The sequence below is a fragment of the Sus scrofa genome, chromosome 13 (assembly GCF_054392235.1).
Source record: "Sus scrofa isolate SSC_HxYL_T2T_F1_AM1 chromosome 13, Sscrofa_HxYL_maternal_Yorkshire_Landrace_v2.0, whole genome shotgun sequence".
Lineage (NCBI taxonomy): Eukaryota > Metazoa > Chordata > Mammalia > Artiodactyla > Suidae > Sus > Sus scrofa.
This window is the reverse complement of record NC_139395.1, coordinates 15,733,589-15,758,066: the sequence shown is the minus strand read 5'-3', so window position 1 is coordinate 15,758,066 and position 24,478 is coordinate 15,733,589. Positions and strand designations below refer to the sequence as shown.

The following is a 24,478-nucleotide window of genomic DNA, read 5'->3' as shown; positions in this document are numbered from 1 at the left end:
TAATAATAATAATAATAATAAATCTCTCCTTAAAATGTCCACCTCAAAACACCTTTCTTGTTGACTCTCATTTAATGTCCACTTCATATATTTCCAGTTTCCTTGTCAAAGTACTCTTGAAAAATGAAAAAAAAAAAAAAAACTTTTTAGACAGAAGTATTCAATATTTTGGCAAGTAGTTATCCTAATATCCCTTTTTGTATTTCTAAAGAGACTTTTACTGGCCCTACCCTTTGTGCAGGTTCATGGTTTTTGAGACAAAGGCTATAAGTTATTTTGTGCAATTTTCTCACTCAGGTTCTCCTAAAAAGCAGAAAAATTAGCAAAGAACATGTGGGGAAATAAGCACTTATTTTCAAGTCACATTTATGGGTGCAAAGGAGAACTTACCATACACATCCAAATATCTGAATAAGGAAAAATGAAAAGTTATACATACCTTCACTAGGCAATTTTTGTGTCCAGGTACAGAGCCATTTACATAGATTATATTGTGTTTTGTGTTTATTCTCCACACCTAAAGTAGAAATGAAAACAAACTTTGAGAATATACTTGTGTTACAACAAACAAAAGCTGAGGCTATAAGTAGCCTGTGAAGTCATAATGATGTTAGCACCTCAAAATGTTGAATAAGAATAAAATTTTCAAATTCCTATGGATGACTCGTGCTGTAATATTATAATGTGTATGTCTCATGGAAATGGTAGAAAACTCATTTTAAATATAAATGTGACAATATTCCAGGTATCTTAATATTCTGCTGGCATCCTTAAGAATAACAAGTAAAAATTCAATTTTATTTTATTTTAGGTAATATGAACATGCTTGCTGTAACTAGAAACTGGGACACCACAACCTCTTTGGGTCTAATTTTTTTTTTTTTTTTTTTTTTTAAGTAGCCTGAGTACATGGCATTCAAAAAGATCTTCAAGTGGAGAAAACATTTACACACGTGGAAGAGAATAGTCAAGAAATGGTACTGAAAATATTTGGGGAAAAAATCCAGTTTGACCCACACCTAATATCTAATAATGGCTTAATGTTAAATACTAGGGAAGCTACATACAGATGCACACATGAAAAGAAAACACATAGGAGTTCCTCTTGTGGCTCAGTGGTAACAAACCCAACTAGTATTTGTGAGGATGCGGGTTTGATCCTTGCCCTCGTTCAGTGGCTTAGGGATCCAGCATTGCCGAAGCTGTGGTGCAGACCACAGACATGGCTCAGATGCATTGCTGTGGCTGTGGTATAGGCTGGCGGCTGCAGCTCTGATTCAACCCTTAGCCTAGGAACTTTCATATGCTGTGGATGTGGCCCTAAAAAGATTTAAAAAAAAAAAAAATACATAGATATGTCGACATAAATAAGCCTCCATGATAAGTATAAAATAGAAGAGAGGAAAAAATCTTAGATTTAATTATATAAAAATTTAAAAACTTCTGCTGATCAATATTTATAAATAAAATACTTCTGCTGATGAATATTTATAAATAAAATACTTTATATCTAGAGTAGAGACTGGAAGAATCTGCACTAAAATGTTACTTACCAGTGGTTACCCTGGAGATTGTTTTTTTGAGTGGCTTATTTTCTATTTTCTATACTTTTCTTACACACACACATACACACGCTAATAAATATATAATTATATGAAACCCATTATAGTACAACTTTTTCACTTAGATATTACATACATTCAAGTTAGCAGAGACTGAATTTAACTCTCCTCTTTAAATGTATAATTATTTTATAAACATGGATGTATACCACAACGCTATTTTATACTGTCTTTTCCTATTTTGACTGTCTTCCTCTCTCCTCTTCCTCACCCACATTTAACATTTAATCAAAAACCATCTGGTATATAACTGTCTACTCTTCTTTGTGATTACATGGCATGGCAACATATATATGTAGGGAGCGTCTGTTTACTCTTTTAAAGAGTTTTTTTTTGTTGTTTTGTTTTTTTCCTTGTCTTTCTAGGGCTGCATCTGCAGCATAAGAAAGTTTCCAGGCTAGGGGTTGAACTGGTGCTACAGCTGCCAGCCTGCACCACAGCTATAGCAAAGTGGGATCCAAGCCACATCTGTGACCTACACCACAGCTCATGGCAATGCCGGATCCTTAACTCACTGAGCGAGGCCAGGAATTGAACCCATGTCTTCATAGATACTATTTGGGATCGTTACTACTAAGCCATAATGGAAACTCTTTAAAGGAGTATTATACATTTATAACGCTCTGAATCTTTCTTTTTTCACACAACAATACTTTGTGGAAATCTTCCAGATCAAATAGTAGAAAATTAACTTTTTCTTCTTAATGAGTGCATGTTCCATGGCTTGGATGTTCAATATATATATGAAAACAAATACAATACACATACAGGGTTCACGTATACCCCACTCCTCAATAACTGTAAAACCTACTGGAACAATCATATGCTGACACATGTTAAGTGCATATTCTGGTGTATTCGCATTCAGGAATTAACTTAACCATTCCTAAAAAGAGCCGCTCCAGAAACTTACTTTCAGTCCAAATGCTGTCCTATCGATGTTCCCCAACTGTCCAGGCATTTTAGTTCCAGGCCACACTCTGGCAACATCCTTAATGACAGACCAAAAATTAGCACTTTTAAGTAGGGCTCTCCATTTTAAACAGTACCAATCAAACCAAATATAAATAAAATAAAACTTATTAAAGTGCTATTTTTTTCCCCATTTTGTTAGGCCCCAGTAAAGAACTAAATATGGAGCTAGTCACATGTACCCCTAAAGAATTTCCTTTCTAAGTTAGATTAGGAAAAAAAAAAAAAATTAATACAGGCGAAAAACATACTTAGGAGAAAAACTCAGTAATAAGAGTGTAGCAACTGAGCCAATAATGGTTGGGAAGGATATACAAACATCACACCACCATTCAAAGAAAAATCGGACTTCCCAGCTTGTCTTCACTGATCTTTGCATTAACTGACTTGGACTCCATCCACACCACTGTTGCTAGAATGGTCCTACTCTTCTACCCTTGCTTTTCATGTTACCGTCCCTCAGCAGAGGGACTGATCAAAGGATAGATAGTTATCTCTAATGGTGAGAAACTTGACCCCCATTGTCAATATATTTACCATCTGCTCAATTCCACAATTCACAGAAAACATCTCAGAATAGCTAATACTACTTCAAAAGACAAAGATAATTAGAATTTAACACTTGCGCAGAGTGCATTTTAAACTTAGACTCTGAAATGGTGTGGAGAAAAGGGAACCCTCCTATACTGTTGGTGGAAATGTAAACTGGTATAACCACTATGGAAAACAGTATGGAGGTTCCTCAAAAAACTAAAAAAAAGTTACCATACAACCAGCAATCCCACTCCTGGGATATCCAGACAAAACTGTAATTCAGAAAGATATGTGCACCCCTTATGTTCATAGCAGCACTATTTAGCCAAGACATGGAAAGAACCTAAATTGTCCATTGACAAATGAATGAATTAACAAGATGTGGAACATATATACAAAGGAATACTACTCAGCCATAAAAAAAGAAATCATGCCATTTGCAGCAACATGTATGGACCTAGAGATTCTTGTACTAAATGAAATAAGTCAGAAAGACAAATACTATATATCACTTATATGCAGAACCTAAAATATGAAAACAAATGAACTTATCTATGAAACAGAAACAGGAGTTCCCATCGTGGCACAGCGGAAATGAATCCGACTAGGAACCATGAGGTTTCGGGTTCAATCACTGGCCTTGCTCAGTGGGTTAAGGATCCAGTGTTGCCGTGAGCTGTGGTATAGGTCGCAGATGCGGCTCGGATCCCACGTTGCTGTGGAGTAGGTGTAGGCCAATTGCTACAGCTCCGATTAGACCCTTAGCCTGGGAACTCCATGTGCCGTGGGTGCGGCCCTAAAAATACCAGAAAAAGAAAAGAAAAAAAAAGAAACAGAAATAGACTCATAGACATAGAGAACAAACTATTTACGGTTTCCAAGGGGGGGGGGGCATGGGAGGGATAGAGGGGGAGTTTGGGGTTAGTAGATGCAAATTATTATGTATAGGTGGATAAACAAAAAGGTCCTACTGCAGAGCACAGGGAACTATATTCAATATCATAATGGAATCATAATGGAAAAGAACATGAAAAATAATATATATGAATCACTTATAAATCAACTATATTTCAATTTTAAAAATTAAAAATAAATAAACTCTGACTATATGACCAAAACTGTGTATTCACATGTTACTTGAGTTAGTCCACTCTATTCCCCCACTTTAGTTAAGTTCTGTTACTCATTCAAAATAGTTAGGTTCATTTCTAGTTATATTCCATTAAGGATCCCCTCCACTGCCCCATTTTTATTTTATTTTGAGTATGTAAAATATTAACATGGTATCAAAGTTAAAAGTAAAATGAAAAAGTGTATCAAATTAAGTGCCACTGCTGCCTCTTCCTAAACCCTTCCATACTGTTCAGTTCCATCTCTTGTAGATAACCAATCTTATTAGCTTCTAGTTTATTTTTCATCCTTCTTTTTGCAAAAATAAGCAGATAACATGTGCATTTCCTTATATCCTGGAAATAACCCCACTGTTTCATGACTCTGTCATTCTTTTTCAGTTGCATAGTATTCCACTGAGTAGATACACCATAGTTCATTCATCCAAATTCTCAAGTACGGACATTTATGCTTATAATTAAATAATGTTACAATGACTAATTTTGTGCAAATGTATTTTTATGTTTTTCAAAGAGTATCTTTTGGGTAAATTCCTACAAGTAGGGCTGCTGTGTCAGAAGCAAACACATGTGGAGTTTGTTAGATACTGCCACATTTCCCTCCATAAAGGATACATTATTTTATATTCTGACCAGCAATGTATGAGAGTGCCTGCTTCCCTACACTCTTGCCAACAGAGTGGCAAAATTAAACAGTGTGACAGCACAATCTGCTAGGTGAGAAATTAACTCAAGAGAGCTTTTAGGAGTTCCCGTTGTGGCTCAGCGGTAATGATTCCCGACTGGTATCCATGGAGATGCAGGTTTGATCCCTAGCCCCACTCAGTGGGTTAAGGACCCGGCATTGCCATGAGCTGTGGTATAGGTCACAGAAGCAGGTTGGATCTGGTGTTGCTGTGGCTGTGGCAAAAGCCAGCAGCTGCACCTCCGACTCGACCCCGAGTCTGGGAGCCTGCCATAGGTGTGGCCCTAAAAAGAAGAGAAGTAGAATATATAATCGAGCTTTAGAGACTGATCTTGCATCCTCTGACACTCCAGAGAATAAGACTCCCCCTCTCTTTACGCTGTAGCTCCTCTGGGAGATGTAATCAGTAGGACTAACACAGCTATATAAAACCTCTTCTCTATTTCCTATGCTCTTATTGTCTACTTCTCCACTTCCACTACTTTCTCCTCACCATTTTATTGTCCTTGACAACCTTTCTCAATGGTCTCTTTTAAGGCAAAAACTTGCAGCTGACTTCAGAGTGTGGGATAGGAGACAGAGATGGGAAAGAAAGTAGCCAGACAAGTACTGAGAACACTGACTGAAAGTCTGTGGGACATAACTGAAAGATTCAAGTCCAGCTCTGGAAAGTAAGTAAGGCCAGAACTTATAAAGGGTGGATTTTTACTATACTTTTTAACTACCTGGAATCAGAGTCAAATGATATGACTGAATCCCAGGAACAAACAAAGAACACACAAGTTGACTTTTCAGCACTAAAAAGAGGATCACTAAGTTATACTTACACCAGTTGAAATAGCTCCAGGCCTCCTGTGGGTTTTCGTTTGACCATGAGTAGCAGGCTGGCCTTTAAATCCCCATCTTCTCATGACACCTTGAAAACCTTTGCCAATACTGAACAAGATAAACATTAGAATTTACATAGTGAATAGAGGGTAAGAGATCCCCAATTGCATAACTCCGACAGTACCTGAGAGTTTTAGTAAAGTTCCTTATCTAAATAACTAGAAAAGGCCAAGCAAGTAAAACCACAAATGAACAATGCCTTTATCTCAGTCCTGGTTTGCACCCCTTCCTGGAGTCTCATTCCACACAGAATGACTAATTCAAGATTGTGAGACAACAGCAAGCTAAGCAGGGGGAGTTCTGTCATCCTAATCCTATGAAACAACACAGTAAAAGGTGTACATTTTAAATGTTCAAAGTATTTTGTAGGAGAGGTAGCGGGCAACTATTAAAATCCCCATCTCTGGAGTTCCTGTCGTGGCGCGGTGGTTAACAAATCCGACTAGGAACCATGAGGTTGCGGGTTCGGTCCCTGCCCTTGCTCTGTGGGTTAACGATCCGGTGCTGCCGTGAGCTGTGCTGTAGGTTGCAGACGAGGCTCGATCCTGTGTTGCTGTGGCTCTGGCGTAGGCCGGTGGCTACAGCTCCGATTCGACCCCTAACCTGGGAACCTCCATATGCCGCGGAAGCGGCCCAAGAAATAGCAAAAAAAGACCAAAAAAAAAAAAAAAAAAAAAAAATCCCCATCTCCTGGTACACATGCTCCCGTGTGATCAAGCACCTCCCCTGGAGTCTGGGTGAACCTAGCAACTCACTCTAAGGAATAAACTGCAGTAGAAGTTACGAGACGTCAAATTTGACATTAGGTTCCAAAGAGACTGGCTTCCATATCTGCACTCTCTCCCTCACTAGGCTCTGGGGGAAGCCAGGTGCCACATCATAAGCTATCCTATGCTGAGTCATGTTGGAAGGATATCACTAGCTAACAACTATGGACCTGATGCTGGCCAGTGGGCATGCTAGTGAGCTTTTAGGCAATTTTCTCCAAGTCGAACCCTCAGATGACCACAGCCCTGACTAATGCCTCGGCTGCAGCTTTATTCAAGACCCAGAGCCAGGAGCACTCAGCTAAGCTGTACTGAGATTCGTGACTATAGAAACTGTGAAGTAGTAAATGTTTGTTGTTTTAGGGTAATGTGTTTGGCAGCAATATACAACAGAACACTTAATAAAACAGTAATAACTAACAAGTTTTAATTTCCAAAGATGGATCTTGGTTTCAAGGTCTGAATCAGAAGCTAATGGGGAAATATAATCAGAGAGCAATAATTTCTTAAAAATCTTACATTTCATATTTCAATTTTTAAACAAAAGCATTCTATTTTCAGATTCTGCTAACTAGAGAAACATTCTGCAATGGAGGCAGAAACAACACTAAGATTCAAGAATTATTAAAGTTTGCCTGACTGATATATTTATCAGGACAAATAATAACTGAATGGGCTACAATGAATTGTAAGACTACCAGACATATATATATATATATATATAATAAAAATATTATATATATAAATATAATATATATGCATGTATGTATATCTATATATATATATAAATGGGGGGGGCATGCCCATGGCATGTGGAAGTTTCCAGGCCAGGGAAACCACACCACAGCAGCGACCCAAGCCCCTGCAGTAACAATGCTGGATCCTTAACCTGCTGCACCACAAGAGAGCTTAATGATGAATTTTAGAATATATTTGAAAATAAATGCTTGGCAATTTAAAAATAAACAAGAAGTACCTAAAGAGTCATCTGAATCTTTATTATTTGGCAAATAACATTTTAAAGAAAAAAAGGGGAGGGGACTGGAAACACCCATTTTAAATTAGCATGTTTTAAAAATGCTGCATTTTAATACCAGCCACTCTTGGTAGAAAATCTGCAGCATCATCTAAGTTCAAAAGCTGATTCATCTGCTTAGAGAGAGAGCCTGAGTGTGTGCACCCATAAAAAACATGCCAGGTAAATTACAGAAGATAATTTAGCTCATTTTAACAGCATATGATTACAAGATGAAAGCGGTATCCTGAAAGTGCTAATTATGCACTGTTTTTCAATCTAGTTCTAGAACACGTCATGTTGTTACACTCTGTACAATAGGAGCCTCTTCAACAAATAACCTTTAGACAAAGGATAAGACATACATGAGGTGACAAAATCACTGGCTGAATTAAGATCATGTAAAACAGAGGGCACCTGTCGCTCCATTAGGGTGGGGATGGGGGGACCCACATGTGTCTATTCTGTTGTTTCTCTCAGCTGTCACCCAACTGGAGAACAAAAATGAAACACAAGCAAGAACAGCACAAATCTACACTTAGCATACTCATCCACATTTCAAATATAAGGTTTCCATACATCATATAAATTAAAACCTTCATCTTACTAAAAGGATACAAAACACATAACACATGCTTTATCTCTCCCACCCCTTTTCTGCTGCAGTTTTTAGTTAATGACAACAGAAAAAAAAAAAAACACAAATGAAAATTCAAATCAGAAAGAACAGTGTTAGAGGTTTCAGTGTTAGTGACACATACCTGAAAATTAGGAAAACATAAAACATGTAATTCAGAGCATCTATCTTGTTAAAACCAAACAAAAAACTCATAAAAAAAAAATCTCAGGAATACTATTTTTTTTCTTTTTGTCTTTTTGCCTTTTCTAGTGCTGCACCCACGGCATATGGAGGTTCCCAGGCTAGGGGTCTAATCAGAGCTGTAGCCGCTGGCCTACCAGATCCGAGATCCAGATCCGAGCCGCATCTGTGGCCTACACTACAGCTCACGGCAACGCCAGATCCTTAACCCACTGAGCAAGGGCCAGGGATGGAACCCGAAACCTCATGGTTCCTAGTCGGATTTGCTAACCACTGCACCACAACGAGAACTCCTCGGGGATACTATTTAAATTTAGGAGACTTTACTGCCCTCATTTCCCAGTGTATTTCCTTATTATGCTTTAAATTCATGAAGCGCAGGGATTGTGTATTATCTAACCCTAGCACCCAACTGAGAGAGGTCAGAGTGATTTTGTCACTGGCTTTAACTGTCTTAGGAAGAGAGATAATTATTTCCTTTATTTTGTACTATAGTTTCCAAATGCTATCTAACAGGCATGCCTTTATAAAAGTTTAAGACTCTATTAAGAAAAGGAGATGAGAGGCTTAGAGGTTTGACTGTAAGAATCTTGCATAAACGAATATATAATCTAATACTTCCAATTGCATTCTATGAATCTCTTGAGATTACTATGTGAACTTCATTCCCCTGTCTCATTGTGACAAACGCCTAAATGTCTACCAGAAGACACACAGGTTTCCCCATTTTGTGGGAAACTGCATTTGACTGCATGGGTCTGGATATACTTACATATGGGGATGAAACAAAATGTCTTAGGTGAGGAGAACTTTCCATTCTGAGTCCTCTGAGAAATTCCTCCAAAATTTCATCAGAGTCTTTCTCTTGCCACTGAAGATCTTTGCAAATTCTGGGAGTCAATTTCTACCCAACTTATTGCTGTCTAAACCTATTCAATCAGTGATGTCAACAGCTCCTGAGCCCACAGGTAAGTCATGGTGGAATTTTCCGTGCTTTGTGTCCCGTCACATAGAGTTAAAAGCTGGCACGGAGTATCTGTATGGTTGCTATTCTCTAGGATGAATTTGTGACAGCATGACCTGAAGTGAAGGTATTCTGTTTCCATCTAAAACCTTTATAAAGCGCCCTTCAACATTCGGAAACATTTTTATCAACGAGTGACTGCTGAGAGTACAATGCTCATAGCTTTTACTAACATCAAATCTAGCTTGTTCGACAGAACAAAGAGCCAATGTGCAGCGATTCCTTTGAGTCCTCCTATAAAATGGAAAATGTTCTGGCTGTCCTAAGGAAACTCAGAACATCACATTTACCGTCCTGAGGGCAGTCTGCTCTTCTCAAAAAAGAAAACTCCAATAACCAATTCTGCAGTATCATGAAAAGACACACCCGTTGTCCGAAGGTCTTCAGCCATATCAATTTCTTCAACAGTTGAGAAGACCATACTACCATGTGCTGCGAATCTGCTGTTATGTATTACTTCTTCATTAATATAAAAAAAGAGTGCGTTACGCCTCTTGGAAAACGGAGGGATTATTTTAGAAACATTTAGAATTGAAAGGAATCTTAGAAACCATTTACTCTCAAACCCTTATATTAAAGATAATGAAATCTACATCCAGAGAAGTTAAGCCACTTGCCCAAGGTCAAATCCTGGGTAAACAAAAGCTTAGTCATGTTTTCACAACCTAGGTCACACACTGCCTCTTGAAAAACAGTAAAGCAAGATATAAAAGTATCTGGCAAATCAGAGAGGCACTGGAGCTATTTCAAGGGCATCCTCATCACACTGCAAATTCTTGATGTAGTAGTTAGTATGTAATTTTAAAATTACCTACAGTGCTTTGTAAAGCTACTGCTGTGCAATACAAAAAGATAGTCTAAAGTAAGAGGTAATAATCTGATGTATGAGAAAACACCACATTTGAATTCCTAATGACTTAATGTCTTTCATTCATTTAAAAATATATTTCCTATTGAGGAAAACACAGATTTTTCCTTTTAAAATCTGAAACAGATTAAAAAGCAGTAATACCAACTATAATAGTGATCACATCCACACTTCTGAGCATTTATTATGTCCCAGGTCTTGAGCTAAGAGCTTTCTGTGCATTATCCCAATATTTTTTTTTTTTTTTTTTTTGTCTTTTTAGGGCCACACCCACGGCATATGGAGGTTCCCAGGTTAGGGTCTGAATCGGAACCATAGCTGCCGGCCTACGCCACAGCCACAGCAACATGGGATCTGAGTTGCATCTGCAACCTACACTACAGCTCACCGCAATGCCGGATACTTAACCCACTGAGCGAGGCCAGAGATCAAACCCTCGTCCTCATGGATACTAGTTGGGGTTGTTAACCACTGAGCCACAACAGGAACGCCGATCCCATGAAATCTTTATAACAAGCTATGGTGTAGGTACTATAACTAGTCTTAATGTTAATGATTAGGCAATAGAGGTTAAGAGCTGCTGAGAAGCAGAGTCATGCTTTTAGCCACTGCCTAGATTGTCTCTCACTAGACAGTCATTCTTTAAGGGGGTGGAGGTGTGTGGAACCCATCTATACATGCTAGACTTAAAATTTTATGTAGAATAAACTGCATGAAACAGCTATATTTCAAAGACTGGGTCTTATTATCTACTAATGGCATAATGAAAACAGTAAAAAAATTATTCTGTTATAATGATTTTATATATTAGATTTAAAGATCTTTCCCATTTAATCTAAATTGAATTTGTAGATGAAAAGTATTTCTGGTTTAAAGATTAAAATAAAAAACTCTAGTTCATTCCAAAGTGACACTGGTAAATTTACTTATTTATAGAGAATTATACCCAAATCCAACATAGGTAAAAACAATACATCTGTGTATCTTTTGACATATGCAGACACTCCAATGCAAACATTAAAAAAGGAACATTTAGGAAATCTTTAAGAAGAAGCTAATACTGGAGATCCCGTCGTGGCTCAGTAGTTAACAAATCCGACTAGGAACCATGAGGTTGCGATTTCGATCCCTGGCCTTGCTCAGTGGGCTAAGGATCTGGCATTGCCGTGAGCTGTGGTGTAGGTTGCAGACGCAGCTCAGATCCTTGTTGCTGTGGCTCTGCCTACAGCTCCGATTTGACCCCTAGCCTGAGAACCTCCATATCCCATGGGAGCAGCCCTAGAAAAGGCAAAAAGACCAAAAAAAAAAAAAAAAAAAAAAAGCAGCTATTACTGTTGGTTACTGGTCATGTAAAGGAAAATGTCTGCAGATAATTTCATTCTTGAAGTAGCTAGATTCTATTAACACTACTTCCTTAAATTAGTGTTTTTCTGTTTAATTTTTATTTAGTTATTTCTAAGGTACACTTAATCCAGCAATTAGAATCAAAGGTACAAGGTAAAAAACTTAAAATAGCCTAAATATAAGCGTAGATTTAACAATTAAATATAATCATTACAATATGAGAAAAATGAAGAATTTAAATTAGAAAAAAGCCTCAAATTAATCTCTAATAGAAAGATGATGAGGCCAGTTATGAAGGGTAACCAGTTTTCAGTTTCATGCTAACTAAAATGTGTACAATACACATGCCTACTTTTACTGACAATGCTCTTTGTAATGGGACTGATTAGACTTGCCTGCTTTAAAACAGATGTCTGTATGTTATAATCTGAGAAAAGGAAAGGAAGGTACTGGGACTCTGTGCTGGGTAAAGGAGTGGCAAGAAAAGCAGGCCCACAGGTCACCTCTTGACTATTTTCCAGTCCAGTGGATCTCAGTGTGTGGTCCCTGGACCAGCAGCATCCATAAAACCTGGGAACTTGCTAGAGATGTGGATTCTCAGGTACCAGCACAGATCTACCAAATCTGAAGACTCTGTGTGTGTGTGTGTGTGTGTGTGTGTGTGTGTAGGGGGGGGTTAACAAGCTTTCTTGGAGATTCTGAAGCTCATTCAAGTGTGGGAACTGATCATCCATCCTGTAAACTCATGTCCCTCATCTGACCTATGTCACTACACAAGTTTTTCTTCTAGTGTTTACACCTGTAACAGGATTAATAATCAAGAAGATGGAGCCAAGAAGTTTTGAAAATTTAAAACAGGGGCTGAAAATGAAGGAAAAGGTAGAAAATCTCTGGCTGTAAGTGAGCCACAGCAAGGGACGGGGAAGACTCACATTCTACACCCAAAAGATGACAGTTCCCTTTATAGTTGATGAGGAAAAAAATATTCTCTTGCTGGATGCAAAGGCCTAAAACTCCAAATGCGGGCAACTGTCCAAAAAATGAGAAGCATGAGGGAAAGGAGACAAAATAATTTAAAAAGGGAAAAAAAAAAAAGGCAAGCAAATTCACCACACACTCACGCACAGACACATATACTTGGGGAAGTCTATGGCAAAGAGAAAAGGCAGCTTCCACCAAGAAGGACTATGTGCAGCTGAGACCCACGGCTGCAGCCAGGAAAGAATTCAAAATATCCCCATACAAGAAGGACAAGGAGTCCTAATAATTCACAAGCATTTACAAGTACCTTGAGGCTGTAATAACATGCCAGCCGTAAGAAACACTTAGCTAAAGGTCAAATAAAGTCTGTTTCATTCTGATCTCAGGTACTATCTCGCAAAGGTACACACATAGGACAGTGCAAGTTACTGCAGTCCACACAACAGCAAGGGTGTCCTCAAAGGCAGGTCCTCCCCTCTCCAGAGTGAATGTCGACTAACCTAAGTCCCGGTTATTCTCCCTGCTCTCACTGACTATCTAGTCCCGAGGCTGGTATAGGGCTGGACACACTCTTATTTTCTAGGTACATGATCTTAAGACACAAAACAAAATCAACACATTCTCTTTTCACTTTAAACTCACAAGAAGGCTTAAGTTTTAATAGCTTTCAGAAGCCAAGGAGATCCAACAGTAGTATGAAATAAAAGCGTTTACTGAACACAGGCCCTGAAGAGCTAATCTCCAAGCCAGGCTAGTCACAAGTGCAGCCACAAAGCATCTACTAATAAAGGAATCTGACTTTCAGAGGGCTTCTGGAATATCTTGTTTGTCCTGTGAAATTTGCAATGGAATGCACACACTACCAACCATGTATAAATTAACAAATTATTATGAGCTATTTTATTACATGTAATACTTCAGAAATTTAAAAAGTAAAATAATCTGATTCACAACACACATCTCCCCAGACAACCAAACCAAAACTTTATAGCTCCAACATTTTGAGTTCTTCACAAGGGCAGGCAGGACAAAAAACATTACCAAGAAGCCAGTACTTTTAGAGGCCCAAAGAAGTAGGAATAAGCCTGCAACAATCAGGAAGCAGGGAGAAAAAGAGGAAGGGTCACAGTCTCTTTTCGAAGAGGCCCATTCTCTACTCCCCTGCCCAGTCTGTCCCAGTGCATTTCTAAATAGCTCATCAAAGGTTAAGGCCCCCAGGAGCCATGTGCAATGGCCCAGATTTGAAAGTGGGCAGTAGTAATGTGGAAGTGAAGACATTACCAGACCTATTAAGGAAACTGATACTGGATTAATCTGGTTTCCTTGATAATAAGAGCTGCTCTTGCTCAGTCACTGTGATCCTAAGACTATTCCAGAGCACCTGTGGGCCACTGTTGATTTTCAAAGGGTTCCCAGTCAGAACAATGCTGGAACAAAGGCTGAGGATCTTGTCAAATGACAAAAAGAAAGCCTAGGTGCATAAAGAAGTGATGCGTCTTCTCAGTTGACAAAATCAGAAACAAGAATGGACAAGAGCTGGCATTTGGAGTTACGCTTGGCCCAGATCATGTGGACCCTGACAATCTACCTGGAATAATTTCTACATCAACACGTTTAGGGCCTGGTTACTCCATTCCACAGTGAAGTAACCAAACATAGTTTCTGAAAAGCAACCTGTTACATCTTAATGTTTCCTAGAGCTCATCAAGCCAGTACTGAGAGGATATGATAGATGGCAAGTTATGAAAAACTACAGTACCCAAAATACCACCACCCAGTCTAAATATAATTTGAAGTTAGCATTTCTGCTAGAGTGACAGTTGGGTGTTAACTTCTCCCCAATTGAACGACCACTGTTAATTTCAACAAAGTAACCCATGTCACTGTACATAGCCTTAGGTCTTCAAACAGATGTGGGCCCAGCCCATGAGGAACCTAAGTTATGTGACCTTTTCCTCAGTCCCATTTCAAGAAGCACGTATCTCAGTTTAAAAGCTGAAACCTGATGTGAACTCCTCACAGACAACTAATTCAGCACAATTTAGAAACCAGTACTGTCAGTAACATTAGCATTAAAATTATGAATGAGAACAATGGTTACGTATCCTTTATTCACTGACTTGAAATACCAATCTTTCACTTGATCTGCTGTTTTTCTAATATACGAGGGAAACAAAAGGAAAAGAGAACCTGTTACATGGACCTACGTTTTGGCCGTGACATCCACATACTGTCCTGGACGAAAGTGAGCAGCGTATAGAGGGGTGCCTTTATGGGAAAATAAAACAAAAAGTTAGTACGAAATGTGTCGGTCCAAAAACAACTTCATTAAACATAAAGTATATCCAGGAAGCCTTCAAGTTATCATATTTCAAAAATGTTGGAAGTCTCTTCTGCAGTTATTAGAAATTTCAATAATAAAATAGCAAAACTGCCCAACAAACACATTTTAATGGACTGTATGGGGGCTCAAGTGACCAAGAGACCCTGGTGCTGATACACTATGCCTTCACAGAGGCCAGGGTGATACTGGCTAAGACGGCAACTCCCGCCTTATTTTTTTTCTGCCTATTGGAAATAAGTTATCCAAAAACAGGAACTTTAGTTATTTGAACACAGGTCCATTGTATGTTGGGTAATGATTATAATATGTATGATCTATCCATAAAAAGCCCATGCAGATCAGATTTTTGGTGGACTGGTCATTGTTCCAGTAAAATATAGTTATTCTAGCACAGTGCCCAGATATTTAGTATAATAAGAAACTACCATTATAGATACCCTAATTTTATACATAATATTTCTAAAACTAGTTGTATCTAAATAAAATCTTTCTTTAAATGCACTTCAGAAACATGTTATTTAAAGGAATTTTGTAAGTCAAAACCCCTCATAATATCTTACTTACATAAATTTGGAATGAATACTTATGAGAACTATTTAAATTGGCAATTAATCTCCAAACATTTATAGGATGCTTATAATATGTACAGTTAGAAATATAAAAGTATAAGATATGGCCCTAACTTCAAGAACCTATTATCTAGATGAAGAATCAGTATTAATATCATCTAATAAGAGACTTATTTTTGTTTAAAACAGGAAGTAGAGTGCTGCAGGATTTCAGAGGGTAGTGTCCTTTAGGTAGGATTTATGGGCAGAGAAAAACCTTGAATTAAGAAAAAGTAGGGGAGATAAGGTGACTGAATTTCTATGAGGACAAATGACTTGAACTCCTGAAATCCGATCATTTTTCACCCACAAAACAATATACATGGTTTGAGCTACAGCAAGTTAATGAGGATTTATTTTTTATATTTGTTAGTTTAACTCCATTTACTTTATCCTTAAGATGAAAAATTTGACTGCCAAAAATATTTTTAATTCTAGCTTATTGACTCTGCCGCCTCAATTAATAAGGTCTGTTGCAACTGTATATTACTTCAAGAAATTCAGTTCACGTATGACGTTATCAAATCTTAAAACATCCTTCTATAGTCTACTTGTTAGAACTCAAGTACAAGAGATCAGGGAGCCCTGCTGAAGTTCAAAGACATCAAAATGCTGTTAACTATGAACCAATAGAATATTGCCAAATTTTACTTTTTGACATCCCTGGAGTAGATAAAAATACTCTGGAATTTTCAAGTAAGAATTTTTACATCAAGGCACTATGGTTAGTCACTTTCCCATTCTAGGTACATTTTCTCACTCTCAGTGAGAGTCTAATTATTCTTCATTTAACAGAATGCCAGCCTACCAACAGAGAACTTCACATTTTAAAAGTTCATTTATTTATTTGGAGTGGCTTTTCTTTGTACATTAAAAACAAAAGCGTTCCTCCCTCTTTCGTGGAAAACAAAGAGTTCTCTACAGTTCTTTCCACTTAAAGAAACAGACTTGTTTGTCCCTAGTGATTAAATCAGATACTGTTTTATATTTAAAAATAAATGTTTGTGGCTTTGTATTGTGAATTCACTTTATTGAAAGGGTTGACATTAAACAAATCACATATTTGGGTATTTTTACCTCCCTCCGCTTCCCGACCTCAGATTACCTGGCTTAATTACAGCATTTTCTGTTACATTAAAGATTTTAACTTTCTGTTTTGGAGGCAATCCAAGTTCCTGGTAAAATTCCAATATAGATGCAGATTTCTACAGGAAAAGTAGCACACATACATAACACAGTAAATACTAAAGGCAGAATTTAATGCATAAAAATCTAAACCAAGTTACTAACACCCCAGAAAACAAACTGTAAAGCACTCCGATTCCCTAATCAACAAAAAGTACCCTACTCCCCTTATTTAAGGGAAGTAAGATGTTTATCCATCACACTTAGGGTCCAAAGAACTGGCACAGTGCAGCTCATATAAAGTATATGAGGGAAGTCCCCGTTGTGGCCCAGTGGAAATGAGCCCGACTAGTCTCCATGAAGATGTGGGTTTGATCCCTGGCCTCACTCAGCAGGTCAGGGATCTGGTGTTGCCATGAGCTGTGGTACAGGTTGCAGTTGTGGCTTGGATGCTGCGATGCTGTGGTTGTGGCATAGGCCAGCAGCTATAGCTCCGATTCAAGCCCTAGCCTGGGATGGGAACTTCCATATGTCAAAAGAAAAAAAAAGTATATGACGTGCGGCCTAAAAAGCAAAAGCAAAAAAAAAAGTATATGAGGAAGACGTTTGACCCATAGGAAAAGAAATAGTTGTGCTCATATCTGGGTTTTGACTGGAGACTGCATGTATCAAGAACCCCAATCCTGAGAAATCTGACTACGTCTATTCTGCATCTGCATCCAAGCAGCTGGGAGAGAACACGACAGTTCACACATTCGGATGTGCAACCACAGACTTCAGAGTGTTAGTGTTCCAATGTGGCCTGGCCAAGCCACATTCCTGGTTAAATCCCTCTCATTCCCCAAGGCAGCTCTGTCACATCCTCTTAAAACCTCTAGCACTGTCCCCTTCCCCCCTCAGAGCTGAACGTGCTCCTTCTCATTTCACTGAAAAGAAACAGAGGAAACGAGAGCCCTTCCCAAGCTTTTACCGCCAAATCAGCCCAAGTGCCTGCACCAGCTCCTATAATGCCATCCTCCCAACCCACTCCAGGTGCATATGGGGAGCTTTCAGAGAACGCTAAGCCCAGGGCCCTCAGCTTGGAGCTGTAACTGCAGTGGTCTAAGGCAACATTCAGGTATCAATGTTTTTCAGCACTCCATGTTTCTCACATGAACCGGGGGTGGGAACTATGATGATAAATAAACTGTCCATGTACTTATTAAAGCCAAGTCCTTCAATGTGGACTGACTCCTACCCACCTCTCACCTATGCAATGGCTTTACTCCTGAAATTGTCCCCACCATTCTCTGAGTGGAAAATCTCCCCCTTTCCACTGAGATTTCTTATGAGCATAAAACAACCACAATAATTCATATAAAACCAGAAATTTTCCTCAACCCTGTGGTCTCCTCCAGCTAATCTTTCTGTTCCCCCTCATGACAACGCCCCACCCACTCTCTCAAACCCACTGTCAGTCATCAGGGCCTTCCAGCCCCTAATTATCAAAGGAATGTGCTGGTCAAAATCCCCAAACTGGTCAACACTCATTTACCAGCTCATGGCTCATAACGGGTGATGCAGAGGATGGCTTTCTCCTTGGAAGGCTTTCAGCTACAACTCTGTTCTTTCAGATGCTAATGACCCACTTTTCTAACATTGACCCCAAATTCTACTCTGAACTACAAATTCTTTTTGTCTAGCTGCCAACTCAGCATTTCACTTTGATGTCAAATGAACAACTCAAGTTTAATGCATCTACACCTCAACTCAAAACTCCTCCCCCTCCCCAGGCCTGCTCTCCTCACCAAATCACCATAAATGGCAGCTTCAAATCTCTGTTGTTTAGATCCAATATCCTGTGGTCTCCTATCACTCCTCTTTCTCATATACCATGTCCAACCATCAGCAATTCCTACGGACTATCTAAAAACACAGCCCACATCAAACACTTCTCACCCCACCTCACCCCCACCCCGTCATACATTGTCTGGATTATCTCAGCAGCCTCCTAAGAGGTCTCCAACTTCCAAACTCCTGACTCCCTGGTCTGCTCTCCTCTCACAGGCTAGGTTGATCCTTCCAAGCTACGTCAATCTCCATCTCATGCAGAATCAGGTCCCAAGTCCTCACCATGATTTACTAGGTTCTGTACCGTCTGACCTTGTCCACGACTCTCCTCCCAGCTCACCCTGCCTCAGGGACAGGGCTCCTGCCAGCCTAGGAACTCACTGAACAGTGGCCTCAGGTCTGCTGCACAAACTGGTCCCCTACTTGCAATGCCATTCTGCCCGATGGTTTTCCCTCTTTCCTTTTCCTCTTCAGTCTTAAACTGCCTATGCTTTTTACAACTGCAGAAAATGTCTGCCTCACTATTTTAAAAAAGGGTAAGAAGGAAGCATGTTCCATTCTTCTCCAGGATTTAAATCTTCTCTCCCAATAGGGTAAGAATGCTATATTAATTATGTTTGTTTACGCATGTTTAACATGTCCTTTTTAAGTTCTGTCACTTCTAAATACTGTAGAAGGGAGACTTTTTAAAATTTAAAAGTGCATTTTTATTAAGGAAAACTGCAAACATATAAACATATGATGATGATGTTGACAGAGTCAACAATTATCAAAACTGGGCCAAATTCATAGGTGATATTTCTACTTTTTCTTCCAGTTTTATTGCGATATAAGTGACTTATAGGACTGCAGAAGTTTAAGGAAATATAGAGAATAATGATTTGACTTACATTCATCATGGAATGATTATCACAATAAGTGAACATCTACCATTCCACACAGATAAAAATTAAAAAGAAAAGAAAGTTCTTTGTGATGAGAACTCAGGATGTACTCTTAACAACTTTCATATATAACATTCAGCAGTGTCAATTACATTGATTACATTGTATATTACATCCCTAGTATTTATTTTTCTATACCTCTGACTGCCTTTATCTAATTCCACCTCCCCCATCACCTACCACTGGTAATCACAAATCTGAAACTCTTTTTCTATGAGTTTGTTTGTTGAAGTATAACTGACCTACAATAATGTTAGTTCCTGGTGTACAACATAGTGATTTGGTACTTCTTTACATTTCAAAATGACCATCTGTCACCATAAAAAGAAACTGCACAGTTATCAGCTATATTCCCCATACTGTGCATTTTATCCCTGTGACTCATTTATGTTGCAAATGGAAGTCTGTACCTCTCATCGTCCTCACCTATTTCTCTTCTCCCCCGACACCCTGCCAGATTTTTGTATGACATGCCCCCTCACTTTATTTAGGTCTCCACCTAAATACCAACTTACCTTTCCCAATTATTCTACTTAAAATAGCACCACTTTCTGCCTTTCTATCCCCTCAGTTTACTTTATTAAAGCATGTCCCTCCATCTTTTGCAATACACATTTTAAAACTGTTTATCTTGTGTACACCACCCTATGTCACCCCCAATCTCACCAAAATGTGTTTCTAGAGAGCAGGTACTTTAGTTGCTGTTCCATCCCCAGCTGCTGCTATTGTAAATATCCTTAAGTAGGAAATATCCTCGGTTAGAAAACTTTATGGACAAGCTATCCTTACCATAATGTTCTGGTGTCTTTTTTCTTTTTTAATTCTTAAGACTCCCCCCCCCCCTTTTTTTTGTCTTTTTGCCTTTTCTAGGGCTGCTCCCATGGCATATGGAGGTTCCCAGGCTAGGGGTCAAATTGGAGCTGCAGCTGCCGGCCTACGTCAGAGCCACAGCAACGCCAGATCCGAGCTGCATCTGCAACCTATACCACAGCTCACGGCACCGCTGGATCCCCAACCCACTGAGCAAGGCCAGGGATCGAACCTGCAACCTCATGGTTTCTAGTCAGATTCGTTAACCACTGTGTCACAACGGGAACTCCAAATTCTTAAGACTCTTGATATAGACTGCTGTAAGACATACCTTACCTTAAGCTATATCACTTTACACTTCCTGATGTGAAGAGCCTCTTCCATGAGAGTATAACCAACAATACCTATCCTTCTGCTGTTCGCTCTCCTCAGCTTCCCTTCTTATCCTAAGTGAAGCACCTGCAGGACTCTCCTCGGCCACAGCACTCTATGTTTGCTGACCTGTGTCTGCCTAGGCCAGTCTCTTGCCCTGTAATCTATTTCCAAAGCACATTAAAAGTCTGCTAAATATATGTCTTGTCCCAGCTCCAGTGATAAGTCAGACTTATTTGAGGAATATGTATTTAAATATACAGTAAACTTCAGACACTGGCTAATAACTTCAGTTTGAAATATGAACCACTGGTGCCCCTTTTATAACTTACTGAGTAGGCTTCCCTTAGATGAAATGAAACTTGGTGGTACTGGCTTATAAGTAGAGAATGTTAGTTTCTGGATCTATCCACAGCCCCCTGAGACTCTCCCAGGAGTCCCCAGTGGGACTGTGCTGCAAATGCTGAGCAGCTCAGTTCTGGATGTCCACAGAGATTGTTCTCTCCCTCTGGAGTCCCCTCAGGAGCGCTTTCCTCCCAGAGTGATAACACAACCTCCTCCCCATCATCCTCTACAGTTTCACACCCCCACATGCTGAACTCTGAGACAGATATTCAACATCACTCTCCCCACGTCCCCTGCTTGTCATCTTCGGTCATGCACACTTCTTCCACAAAAGCAAACACAAAGGTTTTCATTTAGAAATATGGCTCCTTGAAGAAGAAATAAAAGGCATCCAAACTGGGAAGGGAGAATTAAACTATCACTGTTTGCAGATGACATGACACTATACACAGACAATCTTAAAGGTACCAACAGCAAACTATTAAACAGATGATTCAGTAAAGTGGCAGGATACAAAATTAATATACAAAAATTGTTGCTTTTCCATACATTAACAATGAACTATCAGGAGAAATTAAGACAACACACAAAAAATGAAAAGATGTATTGTGCTCATGGATTGGAAGGATTAATACTAAAAAACAGTCATACTATCCAAGGCAATGTAAAGATTCAATACACTCCCTAACAAAATAGCAATGACATTGTTCACATAAGTACAATAAACAATCCTAAAATTTGTATGGAAATACAAAAGATCCAGAATAGACAAACAAGGTTGAGAAAGAAGACCAAAGATGGAGGTGTCACACTCCCTGAATTCAAACTATACTTCAAAGCTACAGTAATCAAAACAGTATGGTAGTGGCACAAAAACAGACACATGGATCAATGGAGCAGAAAAGAGCCCAGAAATAAACCCACACTTACATGGTCAATTAATCTATAACCAAAGAAGGTAAGAAAATACAAGGGGGAAAAGACAGCCTCTTCAATAAATGGTGTTAGGAAAACTGGACAGTGATATATAAAATAAAACTGAACCACTTTCTCATATCATATACAAAAATAAACTAAAAATAGACTAAAGACCTAAATGTAAGAACTGAAACCATAAAACTCCTAGAAGAAAATATAGGCAGTACGACCTTTGACAAAGACTTAGCAAAATTTTTTGGATACGTCTCCTCAGACAAAAGAAAGAAATCAATGGGACTATATCAAACTAAAAAGTTTTTCCAAAATGAAGGAAACTATGAACAAGACAAAAAGACTATCTACTGAATGGTAGAAGACATTTGCAAAAGATATATCTGATAAGGGATTAATATTCAAAATATACAAAGAATTTAGGAGATGGGATTAATTTAAGATGGTGGAATAGAAGGACTGGAGCTCAACTTCTCTCCTAAAACAACAAAATTTACAACTAAATGCTGAGCAATCTTCAACCAAATGGACCAGACACTTTCAAAAAGATATCCTACTCCAGAAGACAAAGAGGAGGCCACATCAAGAGGTAAGAGGGGTGATTACACAATACAAAATATACAAAGAATTCAGACAACTCAACATCAAAAGAAACCCAACAACTGGATTAAAAAAGCAGAGGGGACTTCCCTTTGTGGTTCAGCGGTTAATGAACCTGACTGGGATCCTTGAGGATGCAGGTTTGATCCCTGGTCTTGCTCAGTGGGTTAAGGATGTGGCGTTGCCATGAGCTGTGGTGTAGGCCAAAGACGTGGCTTGGATCCCATGTTGCTGTTGCTGTGGCTGTGCCATAGGCCAGCAGCTACAGCTATGATTCGACCCCTAGCCTAGGAATTTCCATATGCCACAAGTGTGGCCCTAAAAAGCAAAAAAAAAAAGCAAAGGACCTGAACAGTCATTTTCCCAAAGACATACAGATGACCAACAGACACATGAATAAATATTCAACAACACTAATCATCAGGGAAATGTAAATGAAACCACAATGAGATATCACCTCCCACTTGTCAGAATAGCTATTACCAAAAAGACTCCTTGTAATTTTTTTTAACAGAGCAATAGTTTTACTTTAATTATTTTCATATAAAAATATTTCAATGACTATGATTGCAAGCAGCCAAGCCAAGTTTTAAAAGGATGTGCTGAATCTTACTTCCTGCCACTCAAATTACAGGTCAGAGTCATGGTCACCAGTGTCATGCAATCTTGTGGACATGTTTTTATGTCTTCATTTTACTTAACTTTTTTTTTCTCATTTTTAAATTTATGATAAGTCCAACATAAAGGATGTTCACATAGGACCCCTTTAATGGGTACTTCCAGAAGAAACTCCTGAGTATATGTTATCCCAAATTACTATACCTCCTCTTAGTACCAGTTTATATTTATCTTTTTTTTAATAATGATCATAACAATTTGATTTCACAGGATTTCCATCCCACAAGACTTTCTGTTATTTTTATAACAAGTTTTGGGGAGAATGTGGAGAAAAGAAAAACCTTGCACACTATTGTTTGGAATGTAACTTGGTTCAGACACTATGAAAAACAGTACAGTGGTTCCTCAAAAATTAAAAGTGGAACTATCATATAATTTAGTTATTTCATTTCTGGATATTCTTCCAAAGAAAACAAAAACACTAATAGGACAAGATATATGCACCCCTATGTTCATCACAGCATTATTTACAATAGGTAAGACATGAAAGTAACCTAAGTGTCCATCAATAGATGAATAGATAAAGATGTGTGATGGATACACACACACGAATACTACTCAGCCATGAAAAATGAAACAGTGCCATTTGCAACAACATGGATGAATCCAAAGGGTAATATATGAAGTGAAATAAGTCAGATGGAGAAAGACAAATACCATATGATTTCACTTACATGTGGAATCCAAAAACAAACAAATGAACAAACAAAAAGAAAACAAACTCATAAATACAAAGAACAAACAGGTGGCTGCCAAAGGGGGATGGGGTGGTGGAATGAGTGAAATAGGTGAGGAAGGTTAAGAGGTACAAGCTTCCACTCAGTTACAAAATAAATGAGTCATGGGGATGAAATGTACAGCATGGGGCATAGAGCCAATAAGAATGTAATAACTCTGGTAACAGATGGTAAATAGATTTATCCTGGGGATCACTCTGTAATACTGAACCACTATGTTATGCATCTAACAGTATTGTAGGTAAATTAAATATCAATAAAAATTTTATAGTCTCCTTGAAATTATTTCCCTGATACACTGGATTCAGATTTATTAAATCTTCGAACATACTTCAATTTCATTTTTATATATTCATATATTCTACTTTGTGATTTATAAAACAAATTATTTTATTAATATCAATTTTTAAATATGCCAGGAGACTTCTGAGAAAAAGCCTTTATTTTTTAAATACAAAACAGACAAGATAAACATCTTGACTAAGTAACTACAGACCAAGAAATA

The 24,478-nt window shown here is 38.5% G+C and overlaps 1 protein-coding gene across 1 annotated transcript in view; it reads right to left on the bottom strand.

Moving 5' to 3' along the window:
- MRPL3 (mitochondrial ribosomal protein L3) overlaps positions 1–24,478 on the bottom strand; it is a 38,977-nt gene that overhangs the window by 6,211 nt on the left and 8,288 nt on the right. Inside the window, exons 5-9 of the mRNA XM_001925038.6 lie at positions 16,708–16,807; positions 14,858–14,918; positions 5,771–5,879; positions 2,536–2,613; positions 440–517 (exon numbers count right to left, since the gene is read on the bottom strand). Of these exons, the coding sequence (XP_001925073.3) occupies positions 440–517; positions 2,536–2,613; positions 5,771–5,879; positions 14,858–14,918; positions 16,708–16,807 (426 nt within the window). The remainder of the gene's footprint in view (positions 1–439; positions 518–2,535; positions 2,614–5,770; positions 5,880–14,857; positions 14,919–16,707; positions 16,808–24,478) is intronic.